The following is a 24,244-nucleotide window of genomic DNA, read 5'->3' as shown; positions in this document are numbered from 1 at the left end:
TTTATTAGGCTAATATAAGTACATTTAAACACCATGGACTATCTATATTAACCAAATACTGCACTTCTGTAGAACCCTATAGTATAGAAATGTATTTTCCCAGTTTGATAGAATTAGTATTGTGTGTGTGTGTGTGTGTGTGTGTGTGTGTGTGTGTGTGTGTGTGTGTGTGTGTGTGTGTGTGTATCAGTTCCATTGGTTATCAACTTGTTATTATTTCTTTATTAATTATGTTTCATTTTAATTCTGGACAACAATCCTCATATATGAAAACGTGCTGGTACTGTATGCAATAGTTTTACTGAAAATACTATATAACCCATTGCTGTAAATAACATTATTCTGTTTGACAACACATTGTACAAACCACAAATGTAATAATTGCCCACAAATGTAATAACCACCTGTTCACATATATAATGTCTCCCACAAATGCTGCATCCATGATAATGCCTGGGAATTACTTAGCATATATTTATTTATATATTTAAATAACAGTTTAACTTATAATTAATAATATTTATTAGTGCCGGTTTTGGATATACAGATTTCTTAAAAAGCCACTCGCATACCCCCAATAATAACTGCCCAATGATTAAAGTCTTCTAATGACATGTTTTTTTTTTTTTGTTTTGTTTTGTTTTGAGTTTTTTTTGTAATAAATAATAACTGAAACTTGGTAGATGGGTATAACATTTTTGGGAGCGATTATTACATTTGTGGGCAGATGGTTATTACATTTGTGGGAGATATCACATTTGTGGTTTGTACAATGTTGTATATCCATACAGCACATGCAGCTTCAGATTCAGTGTGGTTCCCAGGTTGTGTAACTAAATTCCTAATTTCTGGGAGGATACTTGAAGGATCACCTCTCTGACTGAAGAGATTCGAGATCTGGGACATCCGACAATATATCCTAATTTAGATACACAATCTAAAAGACGCTTTATTTTAGTTAGGTATAAACACATACAGGGGAACAATGCATAGTAGTGTTGCTTTATTAATGTTTTAATATGTTAAACATTCTAAAAAAAATAAAATAAAATAAAATAATAATAATAAAAAAAATACTGTATTACATGTTTCGTTCTAGAATCCTTTCAGTGACAGATAAGTGTAACTTGCAACCCAGCTGATAGTAGGAGGTGCATCCTGGGAAATAAACCAACATGGGGAGCAGATCCCATGCAGTACTAACATCATGATTGAGTAAGAGACAGCATTGCTGCAATCATCATCATCATCATCATCAGACAATAATCGGATATTAAGTCATTCGTGGATTCCCCCTGTACTATTACTGCTGAGCCAGCGACTCCCGATCAATCCTCCGAGACAATGTGATTGCTTCTGGCTGGCCCTGTGTGCTTGTTTTAAGAGCTCTACTGGGGGAAGTGCAGCACTCCCGATCTTTGCCGGATGATGGACAGGAACTACCCGACTCCAAGCTTCCCGGACCCGTTAGTTCCACCAGCACAGACTGCAGCTTGGGCCTACGAGCGCAGCACAGCGAGCATCAAGCCGAGGTAAGGGAAGCAACGAAGTGAGCTCCCAGGAAATGTCCGGGGATGCGGCCCTCGTATTGCCAGGCTCGTAAAGTTTACATTCCGACATAGGAGGAGACGCGCCGTATTATTTTTTTTTCACGTGATATTCAAACATATGAGAGGTAAAGATTCGCTTATAAAAGGAAATGCTGGACTTTTCTGTTACATAGAGACACACTTATTGCACTGTTGCAACTAAAAGGCCAAATGGAAATTTCATACGGATACATTTTACTAGAACATTATGGATACTGTAAAATACACCGTAGTCATTTTTCATTTTGCTGTTTTTAACTCACGTTGTATGAATCCTGTGGTGTTTTTAAGTGAGTTGGCTATATTGACACACACTTTTCCAAACAGTAATTAATAACAAAATAATATTTTGAAACAGTAGCTCAATAAATAAAAACGGGTGTTTAAAAATGTATTTGTTGCATTGTACATGGTATATTCATGAAACGTATAACGGGAAAAGCATAGAAACATGTATTTAAACTAATAATAATAACAAGGCAATATAGATTACGTTTTTATAAACACGTAGCTATAGTTCCTAAATGGAGGCGTGGTCCTGTTTGTCAACAGAAGTTGAACACCGAAGTATATTGTGTGAAAACAGAATTACCGCACAATGCAAGCAAAATAGGCCTACATTATAGTTTTTCCTGGGTTGAGACTAAAATAATAGTTTATTCAGGCGGGGATGTTGGTTTTTGGAGATAAAACATACAAACCAACCACTCATCTAGACATCAAGCAAGTAACATGATTCTGTTGAGCTTGCCTTGTAAATTTCACGTTAATCAGTCCAAATGAACATGATATGTAAAATTGTGAATTGGCGTTTAAGAGGGAGATGCATTTGCTTTGGTCTTAACTTACAGAAGTATAGCATTATAATGCACACCGCAACACAATACCTTGCCTCAAAAGACTGTTCTGCATATAGAAATTTAGTAAAATTACAGTTTAGCAACCCAAGTTCATTGTGTCTTTTCCAGAAAGAAAAAAACAAACTGCTACCCCCTCTTGGTGTCCGAACTGAAGTATAAAGCAACTGGTTCTGCATAAAAACGTCCAGGAATATTGAATGACAGGCTAGGAGAATCTGCTGAAAACCTTTTTTTTTTTTGGGCTAAAATAAGCCCTACCAGTAAAATATTAATAACGGTTGTACACTTATTTAGATATCTAAATGTGCACTTGTTTGTATTCAATAAAGTACAAGTCATGTATTTATTATTGATACTTAGCAAGGAGAAAAATACAGTACATGCCCTATAACTTAATTTACAAAAATGTCATACACAGTAATGTGGTGGGCTACTGCCAAATGTTTTCAGGTATAAACTTCATTGTGTGGGACAACCACTCTAGAATTTAAAAAAAAAAAACAGATTATTTCCCCTAATAATATTTCCTATTATTCATGAACATAGAAGTTGTGTACTATGCTGTGATAGCATATGGTCTGTACATTTCTAGTCTACCAAGTATATAATGTGTGACCACACAAAATAAATAAATAAATAATCACGTGGGCAGGTCAAGCTTTTTTCTGAGGTATGGTACACAAACGCAGCCATGAAATTTGAGCAAAGAGAAGAAACCCTGTGGATGAAACCATAGTTGTTTTTCTGTCGGGCATTGTAGTTTTTCTGCATGACAAAAAGTCTGACTGAGGTTACCAGGAAAAAGGAATGTTGGGTTTTTGTCAGGAAGAGATTTAAGTACTTGGGTGTACTCCATTCAAATAAAGTTGCCTCCCAAAATAAGGCTTTTGATTGTGATTTAAAATAATGTTGTTGATTGCATAATAATATTATTAATAGTAATACCTGTAATACAAAAAATATATGTAATACATCCATAATTATTTGTATAGGTTTCAATATTTTTCCAGGCCATTTGTCTGTCTATGGATACTATACATGTTCAATGTACAAAATGTGTTGGATAATGGGATCACTCCAACAATTATGCCTTCAATAAATCAAGGAGATTTGCAAGATCATTTTTGTTTTCTGGTTTAAGTTTGGACTAAATGATTATCGAGGTGAATGCTGAATATAGCAATACCGATCATATCAGTGTGTGGCATTTCATTGTGGTTTCCATTGGAAGGTGAATCTCAGTTACTTCTGCAACCAAACAATACAAATATAATTTAGTGTGTCCTGGTTTACAAAAAAGTTTAACATGTTTAAGAAGGGTGTGCCCTTGTAAAGCTGCATTACAAATATTGGCTTCACGTTTTAATCTGTTAACAGAGTTTGAAGATGTCATAATCTCCAATGTGGCAATTCGTTACAGCAGTATATGCCTGCACCACAGAGTGAAAAAGTGACAAACAGGTTTCAGTATGGGAAGGACACTTCTGGCCCTGCAGCTAAATCTTCCCTGCCAATCTTTGCGTGTGATTTATAGAAAGTAAAAGTGCTTATATAGTCGTTTTTATAGTGTATAATCACGTATAAATGGATTCATATTTCGCAGGAATTTGCAATGCTTGAAAACACTTCATCCTAATCAGGTCATCGTGTATAAGGTTATTAATGCATTTTAAATAAAAAAAAAAAAATAAAAAAAATCTTCTAGAAACCTGGGCTGCTTTTGTTTTCTTTCTTAGTCTCAGCAATACAGGGTGCCCAACTTTGTTTGCTTCGTTATTTGATGGTATGAAAATTATCATTTGTTCCTTATATTTAAACTGATTTAAGCACAAGTACTGTACAAGGACATACTAGTTATGTGAAGCACAGGTCTGTGTTATAGGGCAGGAGGGTTTGAATTTCCCTAATTATGGCTGCATTCATGGCTTTAATGTATGGGTATACTTTTGTGACAATGCCCAATCGTAAAGCTTGGTTATTACATTTTCTCAACTATGAATCCAAAACCATATTTTTGATTACTTCTTTTTGAAAGAGAACATGAAGTGAAAAAGTAGTGAGGGGTAACCTTATTATAATAACTACTGGGTTATTTTCATTTGTAAAAAAAATATATATATATATATATATATATAATGTGCCTTTGTACAGAGAGACAAGACTAACTTGAGCATGTATGGGAGTCTGGTGTCAGTACACTTGGCTGAGCAGACTCATTATTACAACTAGTCCATCTCTGTACCTCTTCTACCTCGCATTCATAAACATTTTCTCTCATCCAATCCAATCCAATCCAATGGGTGAGGGTGGGCTGAGATTGGTAAATGGACCGTTTCCTTTGATTGACGATTGACCACAATGGCCACAAGATAGACATGTAGCCTTTATTAATGTTACAAGTCAAGTGAGTCAGTAAGTCACCAGATTAACATTCTAGGAAATGTTCGTAAGAATGTGTATAACGTTTCATCACAATTTGATGAGTGGTTCTGAAGACACAAAAAAAGGCTGAACAGCATATGGGTTTGATTAACATAAACATTTCATAAATGAACGTGACAGTTCTTAAAATATAGCAAGAACTCGCAAATCAGCCAGTTGAATACAAAAGGAGTAGTTGTATATTTTGTAGTATAGTGATTGCAGAGTAATCTAAACATTCCTTTCAAGAAACAGACAATCCTTTCACAAAGGACTGTAACATCATGAACAGTGCCGTCCAAACACTGAACATTTAGTATTTAGAATAATTCTGACATTCCTTTTATTACAGTATGATAAGTTGCCCTCCAACACTGTAGCTCTTGGGTGGCTGCATGGTGGGTCTGCAGTGTGAAAAGAAGCGGTTGGCTGATGGCACATGCTTCGGAGGACAGTGTGTGTTCGTCTTCACCACTCCCATGTCAGCGCGGGGGTGGTAGCGGTGAGCTGAGCCTAAAAATAATTGGCTATTCTAAATTGGGAGAAAATGATAAAAAAAAAAAACAATTGGCGCCTACTAAATTAAAAAAAATAAAAACTACAGCAGTTAGGGTGTTTTTTTAATTAATTTTTTTGTATTTGCTGTAAGTGTATTCTTTGACTCATAGCCGTGTTCAGTTTTGATCAGTTTGATGGTTTCCTTAAGACTGTTAGTTTGTTTTTTTCCTTCCTTTTACAGTGTGGCCTTTGATCTATTACCTCAAATGTTTAAACAGTATCATAGGCCAAGGTATTGCGTGTTGGTTTCAATGAAAACTGTTTTAAAAGCTTTTTACTACAAAGTGTAAATTGCTCAGTTTTCTAGCACCGAAGCAGAGTTTCATGAATCGTTTATAACACGAGAAGAAAAAAAGGGACACATGGAAAACAAAACATTATGTAAAGCCCAAAGGTTAAAGTTTTTGATTGTTTGTCTGTTTGTTTTTTCCTGATTCTTTTGCATTGACAGTTGTATTTCTTTGTGCCACAAGATATTTTCTATTTGTCGTGGAGTTAGTTTTATGCAGGTCGCAGAAGTTAGTATAGTCGGTGTTTCTGAGTCGACTTGCATCGATCAGTTACTACACGAGTTTAGTGTTTAAAATTTATTTTAAACAGTCTAAATATTCCACAAGGTTAAACTACATTTTACATCCTTTTCTATTAGCAATACAATTATATTTTGAGTTTCTTTGTTTTGTCTTGCAAAGTGCACACACAATCAGTAAAGACAATGAATGGTATTCATATTACTTTAATACATGTTGTTTTTTTTTTGTTGTACGCTGCTGTTGTAGATATATTTACTATTTTACTGCCATGATGGCTGAACCAGAACTGTGTCCATATGTTCCCTATGAACATGCAGTCTGTTAAACCCTTATTCTGTTAAACCCTTATTCAGTTTCAATAGACTAAGTACCACCTATATGTGTTTTATGTATTTATTTATTTTTATATGTATATAGTTTTTGTTATACTGTATTATCATAAGCCTGCCTGTTTTTCCTCTTTCAGATACAGAAATTGTGCAGCTGTTTGATAAACTGCATCAATCATTGCATCTTTTGTTTTAACCAGTCACCATTTTCTTTGTCATTATAAACCAAATGAACTGGCTACCTCTCGTCAATTTTATCTTTGCAACCATGGCCATGCTTTCTTAAGTTACTGAATGTATCATCTGGGTGTACAGTATGTGGCAGTTGTCTTGTATGTCTATGTCACACAATATTCTTAAGCACACATTATTGATAGTATTGGAATCTGTGGGTATATGCATCATGGCAATCTACTTTTTCATTGCTGTCATTTGTATTAACTAACTTGATGTGGGTGACTGTCACCAACACTTGTTTTAGGAGAAGTTGTCTCCATTCTGAGCCATTGACATGCACACAATTTAACATTTGCAGGGGGTGTAAAAGTCCTGTCAAGACAGAAATTCTCATTCATTATTCATTTCAATTGCATGGGAACCCTTTTGTTATTCAATCTATTTGTGCAAATGTCATGTTACAGCCGTGCTGGTATTATGTGCCCCACAATACAATTTAATAGGAGCTCTATATCTAATTTGTTATAGTCACAGGGTCATTTTAGAAACCTCACTAGTCAGCATGGTGGCAAAAGACAAGGCACGCCAGTATTCTATAAAGATTCTTTAAAAAGTTTTAATACTATGCTAGATAGCACAACACCACCACAGTTTAGCACAGTTGTCAGTCGGTGCTTCAGAGAGGCCCAGGACTGAAAGAACTGTAAGGAGGCGAGGTCCTCACCAGCATCATTGCTCACAGCAATTCACAACATTTGTAATATTTTAAAACTGTGTAATGCTTTTCGGTTTGAAGTTTCAGCAGTCACAGAGACTTCATACCTGTAGTGATACATTTTTGTGGATATTTTCTGTTGATTCAGTTTTATGTAGCTTTCCATGTAGTTTTGCCAGTTTCGGCATTTTCATAAACTTACAACTTGCCACATCAGCAGGGCGGTAAGGGCAAGTGTTCCCCCTGCTTTTTAGATTTCTGCAGGTCTTTGTAAGGTAAAATTTGTCTTGCATTTTGTGTGCCACGTAACGTTGCGTATGTAATATTGTAGAGTCTAACTGGCTTCTTACACGGTGTTGTTTTTCAGTTTGAGCTATGGCGGGACGCATCCATCACACCCTGAACATGAGCTTCTCCACAGACAGTCGTACACAGCTTCACATCAACTTCCTGGCTATGTTACAGCACATCATCCAGCAGGTACTGTCAGACAAGCACATTCTGGTGGAAATATCTTTTTTTCTTTTTTAAAAAAAATATAAATAAACAATCCACCGAGTTGCATGGTCATTGTGTGGTATTTGTTTAAGACAAACAAGAGTTTGTCTTAAATAAATATTTAGTTAAGACTGCTTTTATGGTGTTATTGTTATGGTTTAGATCAAATGTCAGGTGCCAACTAGTCAAGACTGCTTTCTGTTTTATTAAAAGCTTACACAAAATGTTGGCCTTCAATGTTTTGTGTGTATGTTAGCCTTCAAGAATAACTTAGACAGCAGACTTAACCACTTCAACTCCAGATGTAAAAATGAAACCCCTTCCCAGGTACCAGATTTTGAAAATAATAATGTTTTCAAACCTGTAATTGCTATAAAATGTTAACATATGATGAATAAAATACAAATAAATTACCTAAACTGTGTTTTTCATTAACCCTTCATGCTGCTGTGTACTACATACCCATATTCAATATAGAGATAAAAACACTTTTTTTTTTTAACAATGAAAACAAAAACGCTGCTAATAATAATCAGTAAACAGTAATTATCAAGTAAAAATCAAACAAAATCAAAACGTATGCCATTATCGACTTGCTCTGTGCCATTTATTGAAATGTTCAATACAACAGAACCCGGGGTTGCCTTAGCAACCACTGCACATTTTTCTTGTCTTTTCTTTTGTTTTCATTTTCGTAGCAGACCCTGCACCTTTGTTGCAGTCTCTGCTTCTCTTGTGTTGGAGGGATAGTCACAAATGTGTGTACACAGCTACTTTGCACAGGCATTGTGATGGATCTGCCTGCCGCATTGCCTGTACCCAGTGCTGTGTTTTGATAGTATTTCATCACAGCACTGCCATTTCAAACCAAACAGCTTCCCGTTTGCAGCTGGCTTACCTGTAAAGTAGCTTCATTCTCTTTTGTTTGTACAGTTTGTACTGTTCATGGCTCCACATCCTCTTCATCATCATCCCTGAGTGATAAATCACCATCATTGTCGCTGGTATCGAAATCCTCCGAACCAACTTCACTCCTGTTGCTCATTATAGAAAGACCACGTGCGTTGCCATGTTTAGCTTTCGCCAAAATCTATATAAACTACAACTAAACAAGTAAAACTAATAATAAAACAAAAAATAATAATTTAAAACATATACACTACAGGTCAAAAGTTTTAGAACACCCCCATTTTTCCAGTTTTTATTGAAATTTAAGCAGTTCAAGTCCAGTGAATAACCTGAAATGGTACAAAGGTAAGCGGTAAACTGCCAGAGGTTTAAAAAAAAAGTTTAGGTTACCAAAACTGAAAAATAATGTACATTTCAGAGTTATACAAAAAGGCCTTTTTCAGGGAACAAGTAATGGGTTAACAACTTACAGTTGTTCTGCAGCAATGTAAGTAAATTAAGCCTTGAAAGTTGATGCTAACAATTCCTACAGGTGTCCCAACTTTTGTTGATTACTTACAAACCCTCTGTCTGTATAAAAGCAGTGTTGGAACAGATCGTGTTACTACACCCTCTTAAGCATTATTTGGACAGTATTGTACTGCAGGAAGTAGTATATTGCTCTCATAATGGCGAAAAAAAGGCAATTAACAAAGGAAGACAGACAGACCATTATAACCCTTAAAAGTGTAGGTCTTTCCTTTAGAGAAATTGCAAAGAAAGCCAAGGTGTCAGTGAGTACAGTTTCCTACACCATCAAAAGGCACTTGGAAACTGGAGGAAACTCTGATAGGAAGAGGTCTGGCAGACCCAAAGGCACAACAGAATCAGAAGACAAGTTTCTGAGAGTCAACAGCTTGCGTGATAGGCGGCTCACAGGACAACAGCTTCAAGCACAGCTTAACACTGGTCGAAGTAAGCAAGTCTCAGTTTCAACTGTGAAGAGAAGACTTCGAGCTGCAGGTTTTACAGGTTGAGTGGCATTAAGAAAGCCATTGCTAAGATGGCAAAATAAGAAAAAGAGGCTTGTCTGGGCCATGAAGCACCGCCAGTGGACTACTGAAGACTGGAAGAAGGTCTTATGGACGGATGAATCAAAATTTGAAATCTTCGGTTCATCACGCAGGGTTTTTGTACACCGTCGAGTAGGCGAAAGGATGGTTCCTCGGTGTGTGACACCAACTGTCAAACATGGAGGAGGAAGCGTGATGGTCTGGGGCTCTTTTGCTGGATCCAGAGTCGGCGACTTGCACAGAGTGAGTGGCACCCTGAACCAAAACTGCTACCACAGCATTTTGCAGCGCCATGCAATACCCTCTGGTATACGCCTAGTTGGTCAGGGGTTCATCCTACAGCAAGATAATGACCCAAAACATACCTCCAGGCTATGTCAGAACTACCTTAGAAGAAAAGAACAAGACGGTAGGCTTCAAATCATGGAATGGCCAGCACAGTCTCCAGACTTAAACCCCATTGACCTGGTTTGGGATGAACTGGACAGAAGGGTGAAAGCAAAGCAACCTACAAGTGCAACACATTTGTGGGAACTTCTGCAACAGTGTTGGGAAGAACTTTCCGAACAATATTTGATTTCCATTGTAGAAAGAATGCCACGAGTGTGTTCGGCTGTTATATCTGCAAAAGGTGACTTTGAGTCAAAAATTTAGATTAAATTTTGTTAAACAAAACGATTCCATGATTTCTTTTTTATCTCCAATTGTTTATTTGTTCTATGCTTTAATTTCAGAGTACATTGAGACATTAAACTGCGTAAATTTCAATAAAAACTGGAAAAATGGAGGTGTTCTAAAACTTTTGACTGGTAGTGTATATACTTGTAAAAGTTGAATGGCTTCCCGCAATATGTCTTCTAAACGCCCACAGGTAGATTGGAATCGCTACATGACACGCAATTGGATACAAATGTCACCTGACCCTCCCACAACTTTCATTGCACGTTCCACAGTACTAGCACTGCCTTAGAGAATGAAACCGGAAATGCTAGACTGAGAAACCGATCATAGAATAGAATGGGGAAACTTGACGTACGCAGGTATGGCATGGTACTGTAAGTGGGTTTTCATGGTGTTGAAGTGGTTAATTATATGTTAATGTGGTGATTTTTTTTTTTTTTTTTATAAAAACAGGGCTGTCAGGATTATTTGATGCAGGTTTGCACACTGGCAGTAACCCTACAGACACGTCAGTCATGAACTTCCTCTCTGCTCTTGAGTCTCGCAATCCACAGACTGGGACTGCTGTAGCCTCCCTTCTTCCACAGTTCAGAACTCCCTCATGGCAGACAGGTAATGCACCAAGTAGAAGCGGCTAACCAAGGCAAGACATGCCTCGTGACAATCTCATGCTTTTGACCCAAATCAGATTCTCTTTGTGTGTGAATCTTTTTCAACACACAAGCACTGTTTCATTGTATGAAAATGTCGTTCTCGGATTCGGTTCGGGTTTATCTTTTGCCAGTATCCTCAGGTTTGCAATGTTAAGAAAAAGGCGATTTCAGTTAGGTTTCTGTTGTATGCATGAAGATGCAGTTTAGTATTACATTACAATGTTATGAAAATGATGGTTTCAGTTCGGTTTCTGTTGTATACATAAGGATGCATTTCTTTAGTGTTGCATTACAGTGCTTGTTTTTTTTTTCTTCCTTTAGGCATGCATTCATCAGCTGCTGCAGAGTTATTTGTCACTGGAGCTCTACCAGCTCCAGGAACGTTTGCACCCACATCGGCGCTCTCTGCCTATCAGCACCCCAATACCTTCACTACGAGAAACTTTGCCACTACTCCATCATTGACACTTCAAGATGCATCTTTCAGTCCATCCTCGAATGGTCTTTTGTCTCCTCATGACCCCTTACTGCAAATGAAAGCAACGCAGGGCACTGTTCCAGCTGCCCTGACATTCGACCGCATTGGAAGCACTGTCTTGAGCACCAGCATACCTCCTCAGTCATCAACATATCGTTCAGCCCAGGAATCTGCCCCTCATCTCTTACAACCCCAGTTCAGTTTGCTGCCCTCAGCTCTTGGTGGTGGACAGCAGGCTTCCCAGCCTTACAGCACATCAATCTTCACAGGTTCTACTGCCTCCATCGAAAGAGCACTTCAGCGAGAATGTAGTGTTATCAAACACCATCAGCGGCCTTCCAGTACTCAGCCGGTTCAGGCACAATTGTCAAGTCCTCAGCATTCCTTACAGGGTTACTTAACAAGTGGAAGTGGAGTATCTTTCCAGGATCCATCTAGGCAACCTGCGCTGCCCTGCAGTCCACTAGGAGATAATACTCAGGTGAGTAATGGAGGACCACAACAGAAGGCATCACAAGCCACACTGGAGCAAACTCAGGCTTACCCATCAACAATTCCCTCTCCGGGTTATTCATCTACGTCTGCCACAAAAGCAAAAGACTGTTCTACCAAACGCACTCAGCGCACATCAAAGACAACCAAATCCGAAAGTGTATCCCCTAACGTGCAGCCACAGAGTTACTCTGCTTCTGCACAGAAGCAGAGCACAGTAATAGCCAGCCAGCCACAGGCATACTCTTCAGCACAACTACCTAATTTGATGTCAGTAAGCCAATCGCAGAACTATGTTGCATCACAAAACATGCCCACGAGTGTCAGCCATTCACAGGTGTATTCTTCCAGTCAGTCAGAAAAGTTGCCTTCATTGTATAACTCAGAAAACCTGACACCTGTTAGTGAGACACTAAGCTACTCTTCCAGTCATCAACAAGTTTTGTCTTCAGTTGGACACAATGAAGACTACACTGGTCAAGCACAAGGCTTGTGTTCAGTTAATCAGTCTCAAAGCTATTCTTCCAGCCACTCTCAGGGTTTGCCTACTGTGAGCTATTCTGCCCAGTCACAGGGTCTTTCATCAGTCAGCCCATCACAGAGCTATGCTTCTGGACAATCCCTCACTCTGACCTCACAGTCTCTGTCATTTTCTTCTTCTCGTGCCCAGAATTTGCCAGTTTCAACCCAGAATTATATTTTAATGCATTCTTCACCAAGCAGTCAAACAAAAAGTGGCTCATCGCCTCAGTCTCATAAGTACTTGCCTCCAGTTCAGTCGCCTACTTTCTCTTCATCCTCGCATTCACAAGCTTTGCAGAATCACCAACCATCCTCTGACACAAAGCTAACATACGGTAAAAGGAAGTCGGATTCAAGTTTATTTGTCCTGTCTAAGCAGGAGGAAGATGAATTTCCTATTCAAGACTTGCAAGCATTACAACAGGCTTCCCTTGAAGCATCAGCTCAAAGTCTTGCAGAAAGTGAGCTAGTCGAGCAAAACACAGTGTACGTTGTCTCGAAGGCAGACGACAGATATAATTCACAGAGTGTGATAAGGAGCCATTCACGGCCTGAAGATCAGATTATTGGCCTAGCTCATCAGGGATCTAAAAAGGAAGAGAGAATGAGTTCCTTAGCCCATCACAGGCAGCATGTTGGTGGTGCCAACAATAGGGTAGTCCAAGACTTGAAAAAGACCTCTAGTTTAACACACACTTCACATCTCAGCATAAGCACAGAAGATTTAAAACAGCACTCTCTCCTACATAAGGTACAAGAAACAAGACAACAAGACCATCAGTCCCAGGAAATCAACACTCAACAACAAGGTCAGCCCCATGCTTTACGGCAAACCCAGCACGTAAGACTACCGAGTGCTCAGGTACTTCTAGAGCCTGCACGAGATCTGCAGATGATTTTACTGCAGCAGTCCTTGCTTCACCAAGGCCTTGACCAGTCTAAAATGCAACAGATCCAGGCACAGTACCTTCAAATGGAAGATCTCATTATTCATTCCAATGGAGGTCAAAATCAGCAGCACATTCTTCCTCCAAATTCAGAGGTAATGAAAATAGATGTGACAGAAGCGTCAAAATCACTTCAGCAACATCCAACGCTAAAAGATCATTTCAGTCAACCAAATCAGCATGAATCGAAGCATCACTTTGCTCTGAGTTCCATATGTTTTCCAGATTCAATGTTGCTTGGTGATGAGAGGAACATCTTGTCCAATGTTGATGATATTTTGGCTGCCACTGCAGCAGCTTGTGGGGTTACTCCACAGGAGTTTGCCAAACCTAGTTCTAGTGAAGGTGAAATTTCATCACTTGGGAGCCTCACTGATTCAAAGTCACATTTTCAATCGGTTGATGCAAGGCATGTATCTCCTAATTTCACCTCACATTCTATAGTCACAAACCCACAAAACATTAATATGACTTTAAATGGTAGTCAGATGAATATGGGTCTCCATTCAGTGTCTACATTGCAGTCCAAGAGTTCAGCCCTTGAACACCAAGGTTTGGAGAATTCAGATCCTAGTGTACAGGCTGGATTAACCCCTCCAGCACTAAACTCTAGGCAAGACCTTGGAGATAAGAGCACAAGTTCTTTTCAAAAGAGCAGAAGCACTAGCCAAGAATCAGAAGAAAATGACGAAATACAAGATCAAAGGGCTTTAAACCATATAAATAATCCTGACTTTGCCCCTAGTGGGAGGAGTATAAGTGATGAAAGTGCTGCTTCAGAAAATGAATATAATTTAGCTGGGGAAGACTACGACCCAGCTGGGCTATTGAACAAGGCGAAGCAACAAATAAAGCCAAAACTGAAAGCACAAGCACATCTCGGAGGGACAGCAAACATTAAAATAGAGGAGGGGGTGCTAGATTTTTCTCCGGATGGTTTTCCAAAGAAAAAATCCAAGGCAAAATTGTCAGTTAAGCTGATTGCAGAGGATGAGAACGGCAACCCGAAACCTATGAAACGAAGTGGGCAGGGTAAGCGTCAAAACTCCAGAGGAAGTGACGCCAACTCCCCTTCCACTTCAGACAGCTGCTATGATAGCTATCAGCATCAGGAGAGAATTCGGCAAAAAATCAGAGAGGTGGAGGAAAAACAGCCGGAGGTTAAAACAGGTTTCATCGCTTCCTTTTTGGACTTCCTAAAATCCGGCCCTAAACAGCAATTCTCCGCTCCCGCTATCCGAACGCCCAATCGCACAAGAAAACCACCCATCACTTCCATACGGCCACCGTTTCCCCCACCGCCACCTGCAAAGTCCCAGCCTCTGCCAGTACCTTTAATGTCTTCAGAGAGTGGTGGTGGAAGTGCACCAAAAAAACTTGATGATGACCTGAAGAAGAACTTGGAAACATTGCCGTCTTTCTCTTCTGATGAAGATGATTCAGTAGGAAAGAATCGGGATCTTCAGCAGAGCATAACCTCAGCATTATCAGCATTGGACGAGCCTTCTGAGAAAAAGATGAAATCCGGTAAATAACAACAGATGCAACAATGTTGGCAGGAATATGATGTAATTGAGACAACTTTTTTAAGGTTGTAAAACTCTTTAGATGGAAGGATTTGTTATAAACGCACATAGTTCTCAAATATTGAGAAAATAAATTGACCTAATTGATTTTGCTGTTTTTGTTCTCTTCTTGCTTGTTTTGGGCCACATGTCATTCATTGATTGATTGCCAAAAAGTTCCACAAACATATGTGAATCCTTCCAGACAACACCCTTTCCAACAAGTATTAGTATTATTATTATTATTATTTATTTCTTAGCAGACGCCCTTATCCAGGGCGACTTACAATTGTTACAAGATACCACATTATTTTTACATATAGTACTGGGCTATATAAATAAATGCAAGTAACTCGGGTTGGACATTTTTTCCCTGTTTACCCTTCCCGTCTTCGAATACATGTATTAGATTAAAATGCAGAAAGACACGGTGACTGATACCACATTGAATGCATTTTTGAGAATTATTGAATCATGCTAATATCACTTTGCAAAATATCTATCTGGTTTTGCCGTTTTCTTATTATTTTATGATCTTAACTTTACAATTTTATTTATTTTTTTAACCATAGAACAGGAACCAAATCTCCTTGTTCCTGTTATAAAGCAGGAGCAACCTCCAGGTACACCTTTATCTATATTAAAGACGCAGGAACCACCAGCTCTACCAACAGCAGCAGAAACCATCCCACAAGATGAGCTTAAGGACATTCCTTCCGACCAGCGGGCTTTGAAACAGGCATCTGCTGCAATCGAGGGCTCTACGGATGAAGAGAACTCTGACAGTGGAGGGGAGGGAATGTACAGGGAGAGAGATGAATTTGTAGTGAAGATTGAGGACATAGATAGCCTGAAGGTAATTCTAATAGCCATATTTTTCTTAAAATGATCTGGGGTTTTATATAGGCTCGTCAACAACTGTTAAACACTCGAGGGTGCTAAATTAGAAACACTAAAAGAAACCAAATAGATTTGGTGGCAAACATTTCGACCTATATATTATCACAAGTCATTGAGGACATTGAGAAAGACTGTCGTCATTAAATGCATTAAGTTTCTTTTACTGTTTTAATGGCTGCTAGGCTTTGCAGGTTTCACCACGCTGTTCATCTACGCATAACATTAATCCATCAGTTGCATAACCATAGTTTTAGGATGCTGTATTAATTATATTTTTATTTTCACAAATAAAAAGTATTAAATATTTGGTATAGTAAGAAAGTTTTGCTATTTGTCATTGTGTAGTAACTAAATAACCCTTTGAACACCTCCTAAATTAATCATTTTTTAGAGCCATGGATATTAATGCAGCATGTGTCCAGCTTAGTAATTTCTTACTTTGACCTTTAAAGCCAATCCTGGCTGACATGGAAAAATGTGTGATTAATGGATTTGGTGTTTGTATGTTTGTTTGGTTAATCCTTTCAAAGCTCCCATAGTACATTATGTAAATCTGCAAAATCATCAATTTTAGATTCTTGTATTGTTGATCTATAGATTTACAGGTATCCAAATGTAGTCATTTTTTAATAGTCACTAGAGATTACAAATTGAGGGTTGTGTTTTTTAGAAATGCCCTCGGTGGCCAGGATTTAGTTCAGGCATCTGCATGCAAATGACCCATATGTTTAGAATTGTTTTAAATTTTACATTTTGTATAACTTTGCATGTATTTGTTATGGCAATCTGCATGTTGAATTGCAGCTGCATTACTAGCACAACACTTAAGGGTGGTTTATTTGACAAAGTGCAGTTTTCTTTTCTCAAGTTTCTTTGCTGAATCCACTATTTTCAGTTGTCTTAGAAAATGAATCTGTTAAAGATCAACGGGTGGCAGAATAGAAATATTTCTATGTTGATTTTAAGTCTCTTTGGAACCTTGAGAAACCTGAATCTTCATATAAACTGAATGGTAATCACATCTTAAAACAAAGAACTGGAATACTGACATGTTTTATTGTTATGATGTATTTTAGACATCTGCTAACCTCATGTTTAGTGTAAATATTTTACAGAACTCCTTTGATCCAGTACAATATAGACTCACACAGTGGCTTCTAGATTTATAACATTCTGTTTGCCATCCATTCATGGGAATTGCATCATCTTCATATAAACTACAGATTAATAAGGTAAATCTTGGGCTTTTTCTTCTTTGCAGATTACACTGAAAGCAGGGATAGAGCCTCCTGCTATATGGAAGGTACAAAAAGCTTTGTTGCAGAAGTTCGTGCCTGAATTGAGAAATGGGAACAGGGTGTTTTCTGCAACCAACAGTGTAAGTAGAGATGCTTTTTATTTATTTTAAATCCACTGCCAGTAGTTTTAAATTGAATAAATGTGAATTCTGTTGTCAAAGTTCTGTACATTTTAAACATATTTTTTAAAGGATAATGCTGAGAGTGACTTGGTCCTTACTGGTATGTTTTCTATTTGCAGTATCTTGGATACTTTGGGGACGCAAAGACCAAGTACAAACGAGTGTATGTGAAGTTCTTGGATACTGTAAACAAGAAAGAGTATGTACGAGTGTGCAACAGGAAGCCAAGATGCAAACCAGTGCACTCAATGAGGTATATGACTTTCTAGTGCTGGACTATGAGTTTGTGTCTACAATGCCTCCCCCCACCTCCCTTCACGTGGTGGAAGGTTACTGATTGTATCCATGTGATACACTGAGCAATTACTAATAGCCGCAGCTCAGGGAGACTGAATTATTATGCAATGCCACAGCTCCCATACGTTTAATTTGACTGCAGCTTACACTACATGTTAAGAGCCAACTGTTAAAATAGGCATTTCATCTAACATTAACTTTTTAGGTGCTTTTGATCTTTTGTCTGTGAAATTGAGTACCTGTGTAATGTCATGGCATTCATGTGGTATGAATTAAATGTGTTCATAACATTCTTTCTGTACCTTCTCAGGAGTGTCCAGCCTAAGTTCAGCAACAAGCCTGTGTCTGATTCGGCTTCTGCTCCCGCTCCTGAAGCTGTGGTACCTAAAGCTGCATCGACTAAAGTCTCTACACCCAAAGCCAAACAGCAGAAAGTCAAGGCTGAACCACCGCCAAAAAAACGAAAAAAATGGAAAGAAGTATTTACACCATCTCCATCTGAATCCTCTCTCGAGGCACAGAGTGAAGACGATGGTAAGAACATTTAAATAGGAATTTAAGGAATGATGGGAAGTAAAGTACAATATGTCCAGTAACATGTAAGGAAGAACTTAGTCTGGGTGTAAGACCTTCGATTAGTCCGTTTCACCACTTCAGAAAGCTCATTAACAAAATACATTTTAACTTTTACTTTGTCAGCGCCACTTGGGCATGGTTGTTCCTTTAGGAATCTCTGAAGACTACATTTTTGCTGTTCTGCTTCTATTCCAGAGTTTACTCCTCCTGTTCCATTTGCAACTCGATTCCTGAACACCAGGACCATGAAAGAAACGTTCAAGAGCTACATGGAGCTGCTAATCAGTGTTGCCTTGGATGCAGATGTGATGGAGGCTCTAGAGAAAGCCAAGGGTAAGCTTGGACGACAGGGACTGCATAAATGGAGACTTGTCATTTATAATTATTATCAGTACAGTAATCCGTCGTGTATCCGCCCGTCACATATCCGCCATAATCGTTTATCCGCCATGATCAACCTCTTCAGCAAAGTCACCCACGTGTAGGGTGACTTTTCAGGACCAGGCGTTTTTTGACTGTAGTTGACTCTCTTTATATAAAAATTCACTAAAAATCTATTTTTTATAGTAGCATCTTGGAAATGGTGTCCTTTTTTTCAGAACACTCTGGGGAAGTGTATGTGTGTGTGTGTGTGTGTGTGTGTATATATATATATATATATATATATATATATATATATATATATATATATATATATATATATATATATATATATATATATATATATATATATAATACTTTTTTGCAAATTACAAGACATTGTTTCACCTGAGTGATTACAATGACATAATACATTCTCAGGGTCTTTATAAGCAGTAATGGACACTCCTCTGTCGTTATTCATTCCATTATTATCAGTAATAAGGAAAAAAACATACGTGATACATTTAGTTCAAGAAACAGTATATGCCTATATCCACTCATTTCTTGATATTTATAAATGTTGTAAAAAACATATAAATAAAACACATGACATAATAAATGTTCTAAATATAATTGTCAAATACATCAGATTTACAGTGTTCCACTTTTTTTTATTAGCCCTAAACAAGTTCTTGTGTCATGTTTTGTTTCTGCTTTTGTCTCTGCGGCTGCTGTAAACTGTCTCCACCCTTTAAACACTAAATGCCACTCTCGGTGACGTCGCACAAAGAAAAAGCTATCCGGAAGTGAACCTCAGTCCCTCCCCTATCCATTGATACGTGTTTCAAGCCTGAACTGCAAAGTACGGTGACCCTGTAAGTCATCAAAACGAAGTGCTTTTTTTATCGTGTTTACACAATTGTGGTCCTAGAAGCCCACTTCAATATGATTGTGTTAACACGATCCCGGTCCTTAAAGGGGTAATGAAGTACCTGACGCTCCAGGGAGAGCCTGCCTGCTGTGTGTGATTACCAGGTGTGAAATCTAATCAGCAGGTAGGTGTGTTATAGCAGGGCGTCGGCTGTAAAAAGGTTCCATCTATTCACCTCAGGGCTGCTGCAAAACCAAAGCCAACTGGGCTAAAGAAGCTGAAGTGTGTGAGTGAGAGTGAGAGTGAGAGAGAACCAGAACCAGGGTTGGATACCGAAGAGTGAGTAAAGCAAGTCGAAACCACCGACAGCCGGGCGAGTAGCCGGTGCTTGTTTATTTTTTAACAGAGAAGATTACTTCAGAGATTGTAGATCCCACCAAAGTTTTCGTACACTGTGTTGTATGTACTCCATACGCTACCATTGCAGGTGATGTGCAGTGTTGATATATAAGTAAATCTTGTTTGCCTGTAGGGCGTATCAACTTCAATCTCCGTCTCCTGAATGCACGCACCCACACGGCAGACGACTACCCAGTCATAAGCATTAATACCCTGTATCTTAATAAATGAGGGATTTAGGGCAGCTCCCTAATAAAAGCTGATTTTCAGATCAATAATTGTGTGAATATAGTAATTGTTACAGCTGTGTATAATGGTATTTTAAAACAGGATTCATTTATCTGACTTTTTACATATCCGTCCTTACTCTGGTCCCATCGCAGTCGGATATTCGACGGACTACTGTATTTTCATCATTATTATTTATTTGGTGTGTAAAGGAGGGTTTTATTGCTAAGACGTGGTCACTTGCATTCTCGTTTATGTGATCCACATCCTTGCTTTGTGTTACAGATGAACTGCTTTTGCCTCATGTGAAAAAGGTTGATGGCATGATTACAGACAACAGGAGGAGACTGCTTCCAAAACTGCGTGCTGCACAGATGTTTAAGGTAATGTTATTTAAGTTGGGGGTACTTGTTTGTGCCTCCTTTGCCCACAGCTGTACTTTATATAGTGTGGAGTAGTGGTTAGGGCTCTGGACTCTTGACCAGAGGGTCATTGGTTCAATCCCAGGTGGGGGATACTGCAGCAACCTGTAGTCAAATTTAAAATATAAAATATAGCAATATATTTACAAAGTTATTAACTTCTAATTGTTGTTTAATTACGTTTTATCCCCAGGGTGCATTGGACAGTTTTCCAGAACTGACGGTTGTGCCAGATTTAAAAAAGGGTGAAAACACTACATGTAAAATACAACTGAGTGGGAAGGCCTACAACAAGAGGACACTGAGAGCAGCTAAAGCTTCTAAGAAACTGCCACTGGTAGGTACAGCTGAGCTTGGAACATAAAATGTTTTATTATTATTATTATTATTATTATTATTATTATTATTATTATTATTATTATTAGTTTATTTAGCAGACGCCTAATATACCTTACACTATATGGTTTTATTGTTTTATAGGATAGAAAACATATTCTGACATTTTAACCATTTTGTGTAATTTTTATTAAAACAAACAAACAAAAAATCCTTGACAAGTAAAATGTTAATTTATATGTGTTCAATTGATGTTTGTCCAGAAGGTGGTGGTAGTGAGCTTTACTCAAACTTTTAAAATGAAAAGATTGTATTACCATTATTACCACTAAAACTGTGTGTGTGATATATGAATATATTTCTTTAATTCATGTTGCATTTTTCAGCATCTACTATGTGAATAAGTGTTGACTTGTATTAAAGATTGACATCTGAATGTGACTGATTTTGCATTGTACAATTACATTTTATTAATATAGCAGTCTCATTAGTTTAAAAATGATGTGGAGATATAAAGTGTCATTCTCCATTGCTTGTTATGCAGTACAATAATACTGAAGATTGGGTGTTGGAAGTTATAAATGAAATATGTTGAATTTCACCTTTCTATTGTTTCTATCTACAGGAGTATACAGTGGATAAGGACAAAACACAGTGGTTTTCTTTGTATCATTCACTCCAGCATTACAAATACCACACATACCTTATGTGTAAAGATGAGGTGAGATCTTTATATTTCAAGTGGTTTCAGGAAATGCAGTGGTGAATACAGCAAGCATGCTTATGAGTGGAGAAGGAATGCCCAGCTATTCTGTTTATCAGTTATTGTTAAAGATTATGAATGTACCCTGTAAAGATATTGAATCTAATATAGATGTGGTTGATGTGTCAGAGTAATGACTCTCCATGGTTAAGATTATAGCCACGGAGAGTAAACTTAATGTTGTTAATATTCTAAGATAAAATACAGTTTTTTGTTTAATTAAGAGAAAATGACCTCCTCATTAAAGCATCATTGCATATATTTTATGTTTGGCTTTGTTTTCCCCCACAGATTTCGGCAGTTCAAAAACAAAATAAGGATTTAGGTCAGGAGGAGACCGTACAGCTCTGCATGAAAAATTCCAAATGGGTGGAAACTCTTTTTGAGAAGTTTGGTGAACTTCTGACACAAGTACAACAGACCTGTTTATAGCAGACAAATCAATGATCTCATCAGTTCCTTTTAAAATAAATAAAATAGCATTTTATTAATGAGCACTAATAAATTATACAGTAAAGACATGATGAAATGTTGGCATCTCACAGTGCCAGAGTCAAAGCTCTTATTTGGGCATTTCTGCTTCAATAATGGATCCTGCATATGGTGCTGACAACAGCCTGGGACTGTACTTACTCTGTTTAACATACATCACATTCTGTATGCTGGCCAGCGTTTTTGAATGGGTTTTCTACTTTGTAATCCTTTTTATGTAATGAGTACACTTTTTTTAAGACACTTATTTAACAGATCAAATTGGCAAGCATGCACTAAAAGGTGTTGGTATAGGAATAAAAAAACACCTTCAATCTGAGAACTAATTGTTTTAATTTTTTTTTTTTTTTTGCGTTATTCAGTCATTAAAGAAAAATAGGAAAAAAAATGGTGGTGGTAATGAAAACAATATCAATTTCTACAATGGAATGCCAAATTTATAAAGAATATTGTACATTTTGTAAAGAAAGCCTGTGTCATTACATTCTTAAAAAAAGAAATTGACATAATATAGAAACTTGTTTCTTTTCTTTTTTTGCTTTGAAAGACGCCTTTTTATTATAACAGTGTTCAAAGGCTGAACATGGAGTTGGTGCAATCCTAAAACTGCTTTTTTTGTGACAAATTATATTGTAATGAAATACAATGACCGTAACTATTTTCTCTGTTTTTGAATAAAAAAAAAAATATTTTGCCGTTTTATACTCCTTTTTTTTTTTTTTTTTTTTTTTTTAATGTACATTTTATCTCACTAATAGTTGTATTTTTCACAAAGAAAATATTGTGGTTGAATTTGTTTCATGTATCTTTTTGTAATACACTTTTCATTGTTTCCAGAAAATCCCTATACATTTGTTGATTTACATATTGTATACAGTACTATATATCTTAAGGTAATCTTTCTTTGTTTAATAGGAGTTTGCTTCAATTTTAACCAGAATATGCATTCAGTATTTGACTAGTTTTGCTTTTTAAGTGTACCTGTGTTACACACTGCAATTATGTTCTGATACATGAAAATAAATTTCCTACTAAACAAGGACACTGACGTAGTTGGCTCCATTTATTATTCAATGTATTTATCTTGCATAGTTCCGCTGTATGTGTAACTATACCATCACAAAACAGGAAACTGAGGCACATGGGATCCGAAAAAAAGGGAAGAGGCTATTAATTTATATATATATATATATATATATAAATTATAATTTTACAGAAGGAAAATAAATATTCTACAATATCAATGTTATTCTGTTAAGTGCTTTTACAATTCTCAGTATAACGGTTAAATTACTGACCTGCATTCCTTTGGCGTTCTGTTCTGTCGGTTTACCTGTTGCTGTGGCAACGTGATGCAAGTCACTAGCATCCGAATTCTTAAACAATTTAAAGTGCGAGTGGCCGTTTTCCAACCAAAAAAAAAAATGTCAGAGAAACAAAATAAAACTTGTATTTCCCTGGAGAAACTGCGTTCTTGGTGGGAACTACCAGCGGTAGCCTATTTCTTTACACTTTTAGGAGATGTTTTTACACTTCCAGCCTTTGAAGTTGAGGTAGGAAAATTATGAATGTGTAGTATGTATTCATTTATTTGTTTGCAGTAGGCATATCTATATGATGTATATATTTTGACTATTTGTTGATTTACACAGTTATATTAATTTTAAAGGTTACAGCCAGTTTTTTAATTATAAAGTGCCTGTTTATATTTATATATTAAGATAGTGTGTACTGTATAGACTACACCCAACCCGTGCAACAATTAATTTATTATTATTTATTATTATTATTTGTTTATTTAGCAGACGCCTTTATCCAAGGCGACTTACAGAGACTAGGCTGTGTGAACTATGCATCGGCTGCAGAGTCACTTACAATTACGTCTCACCCGAAAGACGGAGCACAAGGAGGTTAAGTGACTTGCTCAGGGTCACACAATGAGTCAGTGGCTGAGGTGGGATTTGAACCGGGGACCTCCTGGTTACAAGACCTTTTCTTTAACCACTGGACCACACATTTACTGTAGATGTAGTCCACACATCTACTGGACTACATCTACTGTAGAAGCATTTGTCAGAACTATATAACAGCTCACACATGCAAAACACATGTTGCGTGCAGTATTGAGTATATCCAACTTGGTTACCAATAAAGCCGTTTAAAGAAAAACATTTTAAAACCATGACCACTCGGAATGC

The 24,244-nt window shown here is 37.4% G+C and overlaps 1 protein-coding gene across 1 annotated transcript; it reads left to right on the top strand.

Moving 5' to 3' along the window:
• Nucleotides 1-1,140: 1,140 nt before the first annotated feature.
• LOC117432358 (glutamine and serine-rich protein 1-like) lies at nt 1,141-23,090 on the top strand. The gene is made up of 13 exons (XM_034054158.3): nt 1,141-1,532; nt 7,550-7,662; nt 10,776-10,934; nt 11,297-14,941; nt 15,552-15,835; nt 17,141-17,257; nt 17,419-17,552; nt 17,907-18,130; nt 18,368-18,505; nt 20,319-20,416; nt 20,649-20,792; nt 21,417-21,512; nt 21,846-23,090. Exons 1-13 carry the CDS (start codon nt 1,426-1,428, stop codon nt 21,984-21,986), a joined length of 5,400 nt encoding a protein of 1,799 aa, XP_033910049.3. The 5' UTR covers nt 1,141-1,425; the 3' UTR covers nt 21,987-23,090.
• Nucleotides 23,091-24,244: the final 1,154 nt, after the last annotated feature.

Source organism: Acipenser ruthenus, chromosome 27, assembly GCF_902713425.1.
Source record: "Acipenser ruthenus chromosome 27, fAciRut3.2 maternal haplotype, whole genome shotgun sequence".
NCBI lineage: Eukaryota > Metazoa > Chordata > Actinopteri > Acipenseriformes > Acipenseridae > Acipenser > Acipenser ruthenus.
This window is presented reverse-complemented; position numbering and strand designations above follow the sequence as displayed.